Source organism: Anarrhichthys ocellatus, unplaced genomic scaffold (assembly GCF_004355925.1).
Source record: "Anarrhichthys ocellatus isolate YVR2014 unplaced genomic scaffold, GSC_Weel_1.0 scaffold2140, whole genome shotgun sequence".
Classification (NCBI taxonomy): Eukaryota; Metazoa; Chordata; class Actinopteri; order Perciformes; family Anarhichadidae; genus Anarrhichthys; species Anarrhichthys ocellatus.
Genome location: NW_022282114.1, coordinates 1,962 through 8,535, shown reverse-complemented (window position 1 = coordinate 8,535; position 6,574 = coordinate 1,962). Strand labels below are relative to the sequence as shown.

Sequence of the window (6,574 nt, the reverse complement as noted above, 5' to 3'; positions counted from 1 at the left end):
TTATAGACGTGGCCGCCATAGAAAGTGCGACCGAAAATGAACTTTGGTGACTGATTAGGCAGGCTCTTCTTATAAATGTGTTTAAAAGCATGAATTTAATGGTGAAAGTGAAAACTATGAAGAAATGTAGAAGTCGTTGTGTCCACTGGATCTATTACGTCTCTGTGTAACTTTGTGTCCAACACCTTGTGCTTTAAGATTACTTCTCACAAGCTGCTCCGACATGGAAGACTCCCTGGACGACACGTCGGATCTCTTCTCTCATCCAGATTTGTGGGAAAATCAAAGCTTCTTGTTCAACATGACGGCTGCCAACAAAAGCTCTGTTTTGGAGGCCACCATGTCGCCGGTGATGAATACAACCATCAACATACTCATGCTAATCATCGTTTTCATCACGATGGTTTCGCTGGGATGCACCATGGAGTTGTCCAAGATGAAGGTGACTTCATCGATGTCCATCTGTGTTTATAGACAGGCTTTACCATCATGTGGAGATGTCTGTACTAAAGCATCTTTTCCTTCTTTCCAGCGTCACATAGTGAAACCTAAAGGGGTGGTGATAGCAGTGCTGGCACAGTATGGTGTCATGCCTCTAATAGCATTTTGCCTGGTTAAGGTTGGTGTTCCTTTTTAATAAAAAAAATCTTTAAACATTTATTTACTTTTATTTGTATTTTACAATACAGGAAGTGTGTGAGGCCTCCTCCTTTCATTGCTGTTTTCTTTACTTCCACATATTTTCAGCCCAGGCATTACTATTACACATTGTTATCAGTAATGGACACGGGCAACACAGTCAGGCATCCAATCACTGTATGAATTCATGATATCGTTTCACTCCGTAGGCCTTCCAGCAGACTGGAATCACGGCTGTGGTGGTTATGATCTGCGGCTGCTGTCCTGGAGGAGTCCTCTCCAACATCATGGCCCTGGCTCTGCAGGGAGACATGAACCTCAGGTGCACGCCAACAACCTGTTTGGTGTAGCATAATTGTTCTGACCAACAAATATGCTCCAAAAAATAATAACTGAGGTGACGTCGGTGGCTCCTGAACCTTTTGTGGGCTCAGTAGTATCAAGTAGTATACTTGAAATGATATCACATCACTGAATTTTAAGTATTGATGTGTAAGCATGTGTGACGACCCTCTCTGCCTGTTCGTTTGGCTGCCTTCCTTGCAGGTGTGGAGGTGGGTGTGGCAGAGGGTCGTCAGGCAGAGTGGAAGCAAGCACCTGAGGCCATTTGCAACACTGGCCCCGTGTGCCAGAGCACTCAGTATAAAAACCCTCTGGATTCTTAGTTGGTCTCTCGCTCCTTCCTGAGACACCCATTTTGGTTTTGGTTGCGGTTATGGTTTGTTTCTACACTATACAACACTGCATATACACTTTACACGCACCCACTCACTTACACTGCTGAAATGACTGACTTCACATGTCACTGTGCACTGAAGGCACCAATGACTGAAACAGATTCCATGCAGACAGTGATAAATGAGGCTTTTTTTTTGTTGTTTCAACTAATCAGTCACAACAAATGCTCACAAACATCAGAATAAACACATTGTTTTAGAGTATTTCAGGCTTGTGTTCATGAGAGTATGAAGGGGACGTGTTGTTGAGCAGCTACAGGACAATACACTTTGTAAACCTTGCAAAAGCCTCACATGCACACTATGAAGGCCTTAATGTGCACAACACCTCACATATTTAACAACACACTGTCAAGTTTGCTGAGACGAGGGAACTTGAAATGCAAAGACGCTGATTCATCTCCAGGTTGTAGGACTCATTCCTGCAGCACTACTGTACTCGCTGTTCAATAGAATTAAAGATGTTTTTTGTTTTTTGAAGGACTTTTCTTCCATTTAAATCTGAGGATCAAAGTGTATTCTGATGAAAAGCTGCAGATCAGCGTGTTGGTGACATTGCTTTCCCAAGGGTTGTTCAAGGGGACATTTTGACCCACCTGGTGGGCTAAACAAAAAGGTCATGGGTCACCAAACTAATAAGGAGTCAAAGATTTGTACCACATTTCCTGGCAGTCTTGCTGAGGTTGGGACAAAGAAAGTTATCCCCCCCACCCGTGTCTTTCCCCTCAGCATTTTGATGACGTCCTGCTCCACGTTGCTGGCTTTTGGCATGATGCCTCTGCTGCTCTTCCTCTACTGTCGGGGCTTCAACCTGCAGAATGTCGTACCCTACGTCGACATCACCATATCGCTGGTCATGATCCTCATACCCTGCGGCATCGGCATCCTCATCAACCACTACAGGCCGCAGTACACCAAGACCATCTCAAGGGTTAGTGCATAGACAGGAGGGTAATGATAGGCTAGATTTTCCATGATTCATTTATTGTTTCAGTCATTTATTGATCAAAAATTTGTAAAAGATTTGCTGACGTTCTCACTTATATCACTGTAATTTGAATATCTTTGGGTTTTTGGAGTGTTGGTCAGAGGAAACGTCTGCACCCAAGGCCATTGGCGAGCACTAAAGACATGTATCTCAAAAACAGATCGTAAATGTACCATTTTCAATAAAGGCTCAGTAATTTCCTTAAACAGTTGTATAGTATTTAGCAAATTTTACTCAGACGTAAACAGTGTGTTTTTCGGGACTATTTTCAGCGGCAAATAAATACACATTTGGAGCTTTTGTTAAACAAGCCACAGTGCTCAAGTCCATGGCACTAAAGGAACATGTCACACAGTGTTTCCAAAAGCTGTGGATGTCTGTGGAGCGGTGTGTCACACGGGATTTTAGTAGAAACCAAATTAAAGGCAAATTAATCCAATGTGTCTCCTGTTCTGCTGTTCTCAGGTGGGCCTCACTTTCATGGTAATTGCTGTGTTGGGGGTCCTCATCGTTTGCACTTTTGCCGTCGGAAGCTCAGTCCTGACGGTGCTGTCTCCTCCCCTCATGGCCACCAGCGCTCTCATGCCCTTCATAGGCTACTCCTTCGGATACATCATCTCCTCGATCTTCAGACTCAACCAATCGTGAGTCATTTGGTTGAAATATATTGTGACGGGTGGTGTTAACCATGTCAGAGAATAAAGAACCTTCCTTTATGTATCCGTGACTTATGAATCAGGGAGAGGAGGACCGTTTCGATGGAAACAGGCTGTCAGAACGTCCAGGTGTGCTCCACCATTCTGAAACTGGCCTTTCCCGTGGAGGTGATCGGCCCTTTGTTCCTGTTCCCCATGGTCTACGGAGTCTTCCAGATTGTGGAGGCGGGGCTACTCATCCTGCTGTTCAGGTGTCACCAAAGATTCACACTCAACAAGAAAGGTGAGACTGACCACAGGCTTTTAATCAGAATCAGCTTTATTGGCCATGTATGTGTACGCTCTCGATGTACAAACAGATGTAGGTATAAACATTTAACAGCTATATACAATAGAAGTATAAATATATATCCAAAAAAAAGTGTGTGTGTGTGTGTGTGTGGGTATACACAGGTGCTGGTCATATAATTAGAATATCATCAAAAAGTTGATTTATTTCACTAATTCCATTCAAAAAGTGAAACTTGTCTATTATATTCATTCATTACACACAGACTGATATATTTCAAATGTTTATTTCTTTTAATTTTGATGATTATAACTGACAACTAAGGAAAATCCCAAATTCAGTATCTCAGAAAATTAGAATATTGTGAGAAGGTTCAATATTGAAGACACCTGGTGCCACACTCTAATCGGCTAATTAACTCAAAACACCTGCAAAGGCCTTTAAATGGTCTCTCAGTCTAGTTCTGTAGGCTACACAATCATGGGGAAGACTGCTGACTTGACAGTTGTCCAAAAGATGACCATTGACACCTTGCACAAGGAGGGCAAGACACAAAAGGTCATTGCAAAAGAGGCTGGCTGTTCACAGAGCTCTGTGTCCAAGCACATTAATAGAGAGGCGAAGGGAAGGAAAAGATGTGGTAGAAAAAAGTGTACAAGCAATAGGGATAACCGCACCCTGGAGAGGATTGTGAAACAAAACCGATTCAAAAATGTGGGGGAGATTCAGAAAGAGTGGACTGCAGCTGGAGTCAGTGCTTCAAGAACCACTACGCACAGACGTATGCAAGACATGGGTTTCAGCTGTCGCATTCCTTGTGTCAAGCCACTCTTGAACGACAGGCGGCGTCAGAAGCGTCTCGCCTGGGCTAAAGACAAAAAGGACTGGACTGCTGCTGAGTGGTCCAAAGTTATGTTCTCTGATGAAAGTAAATTTTGCATTTCCTTTGGAAATCAGGGTCCCAGAGTCTGGAGGAGAGACACACAATCCACATTGCTTGAGGTCCAGTGTAAAGTTTCCACAGTCAGTGATGGTTTGGGGTGCCATGTCATCTGCTGGTGTTGGTCCACTGTGTTTTCTGAGGTCCAAGGTCAACGCAGCCGTATACCAGGAAGTTTTAGAGCACTTCATGCTTCCTGCTGCTGACCAACTTTATGGAGATGCAGATTTCATTTTCCAACAGGAATTGGCACCTGCACACAGTGCCAAAGCAACCAGTGCCTGGTTTAAGGACCATGGTATCCCTGTTCTTAATTGGCCAGTAAACTCGCCTGACCTTAAGTACACATTGTGAAGAGGATGATGTGAAATGCCAGACCCAACAATGCAGAAGAGCTGAAGGCCACTATCAGAGCAACCTGGGCTCTCATAACACCTGAGCAGTGCCACAGACTGATCGACTCCATGCCACGCCGCATTGCTGCAGTAATTCAGGCCAAAGGAGCCCCAACTAAGTATTGAGTGCTGTACATGCTCATACTTTTCATGTTCATACTTTTCAGTTGGCCAAGATTTCTAAAAATCCTTTCTTTGTATTGGTCTTAAGTAATATTCTAATTTTCTGAGATACTGAATTTGGGATTTTCCTTAGTTGTCAGTTATAATCATCAAAATTAAAAGAAATAAACATTTGAAATATATCAGTCTGTGTGTAATGAATGAATATAACAGACAAGTTTCACTTTTTGAATGGAATTAGTGAAATAAATCAACTTTTTGATGATATTCTAATTATATGACGTGTGTGTGTGTGTGTGTGTGTGTGTGTGTGCGCGCGTGTGTGTGCGCGCCACACAAAGTAGTTTCGGTTTTCATTCCAAGTTATTTCTATATTCTGGTTGCAGCATCCCCAATGTGAGGATTATGTACGTTTATGTAGTGCAGTAAGAGGAATTATGTCAGAAACGTCTAACACAATTTAGTTCAGAGTCTAGTATCTTGCCAGTTATTGATATTTGATACAATTATAATTTTTATATATTTAGAATGCGGACTTAATGCTCCGGAGTCTGTTGTTATAGCGTAAAGCTAATAAAAATAGTTTGCATTAATAATCTGCTTGTCTGCCTGACCTACAGAGAAATACCAGCCAGCCATCACTGAGGACCAAAAGAAAGAGGCCTCTGAGGAGAGTGTATGACGGACGCATGTAAATATAATTTTTACTAATGTGAACACTTTCTGACCAAAGTGTCTGCTGCAACTCTAGCAACAAATGATGTATAACTGCAGGACATCCATTTTGTGCCAAGTCCTTTTTGATTATGAGATTTATACGTATAACCTGAATTTATCTTTGTATATTTTTCATTGTTTCAGTCCACCATAGAAACATCCATCATATTTTTCACTGAAAATAAAATCCTTACGTACAAAAATGTTGCTTTTTTTGTTTTCAAACTCTTGTCTACAAGTTCATTTAAACCACAGTAACAGACACAGTACCTACACACATTCTTGGAATTACATTATACACACTGTATGTAAAACAAAAGTCAGCAATGCTGTACACAAAACCCTAATCCAAAAAATAAAAATGTAATTACAATGCTAGAATAAACTGCATTCTTTAAACAACATTTTTGAATGTTGAAATCAAAGTGTTGACCTTATCCTCAAAGTAGTTTTACATCTGCCATCAAAATAAAAGTGGACAGTCAACGGCAAGAAGATGTAAGATCCATCACATTAACAGTTCATTTACTGTACAGCTGTTTAACTGTTGAACTCTGTGCACATCTGCAGTGTTTCTTGATACTGCCAATAATACAACTCTAAATTTTGATCAAACAAAAATCACATGCAGGTATAGATATCTCACACACACACACACACACACACACCAGCTGTCCAAGCTACAGTAGGTCAGAATACAGAAAAAATGAGGCCTCCATTTCAGACTACACTGGAAGGGCCCCATGCAGTCACCATTAGAGATTTGTTTTTGTTCTTGCCATTGTTGTCAGGGCATGACTTATGAAGGGGAGGCGAGGGGGTGCACTGGCAGATACACCATCAGATTAAGGGTATAGAATACTTTCTCTCTGCACATAAAGTGCCTTGGGTGAGCATATAATCTAGTTTAAAATGCAGTTCTGTCAATTACAACACATGCTGTCCAAGCAAACAAATTCACAAGAATTTAACTTCCAAGTGTTTAATAAAAGTATCAGTTTCGCTTTCATAGAAATAGAAACCGATGAGTTTAAGTGCCGTCACCATCACTGTTTTGTAATTGTATGACCAAAGGCTTTGATGAGGTGTA

At 41.6% G+C, this 6,574-nt stretch overlaps 1 protein-coding gene across 1 annotated transcript; it reads left to right on the top strand.

Annotated features, from left to right (window-relative positions):
- Positions 1–66: 66 nt before the first annotated feature.
- LOC116378159 (sodium/bile acid cotransporter-like) lies at positions 67–6,165 on the top strand. Its single transcript, XM_031839978.1, has 7 exons — positions 67–442; positions 533–619; positions 849–961; positions 2,106–2,307; positions 2,830–3,008; positions 3,104–3,303; positions 5,388–6,165. Exons 1-7 carry the CDS (start codon positions 224–226, stop codon positions 5,447–5,449), a joined length of 1,062 nt encoding a protein of 353 aa, XP_031695838.1. The 5' UTR covers positions 67–223; the 3' UTR covers positions 5,450–6,165.
- Positions 6,166–6,574: the final 409 nt, after the last annotated feature.

Coding starts and splice junctions, on each gene's coding strand:
- LOC116378159 (XM_031839978.1), top strand. CDS start 224: ATGGAAGACTCCCTGGACGACACGTCGGATCTCTTCTCTCATCCAGAT. Junction 443..532: donor TGGAGTTGTCCAAGATGAAG/GTGACTTCATCG, acceptor CCTTCTTTCCAG/CGTCACATAGTGAAACCTAA. Junction 2,308..2,829: donor ACACCAAGACCATCTCAAGG/GTTAGTGCATAG, acceptor TGCTGTTCTCAG/GTGGGCCTCACTTTCATGGT.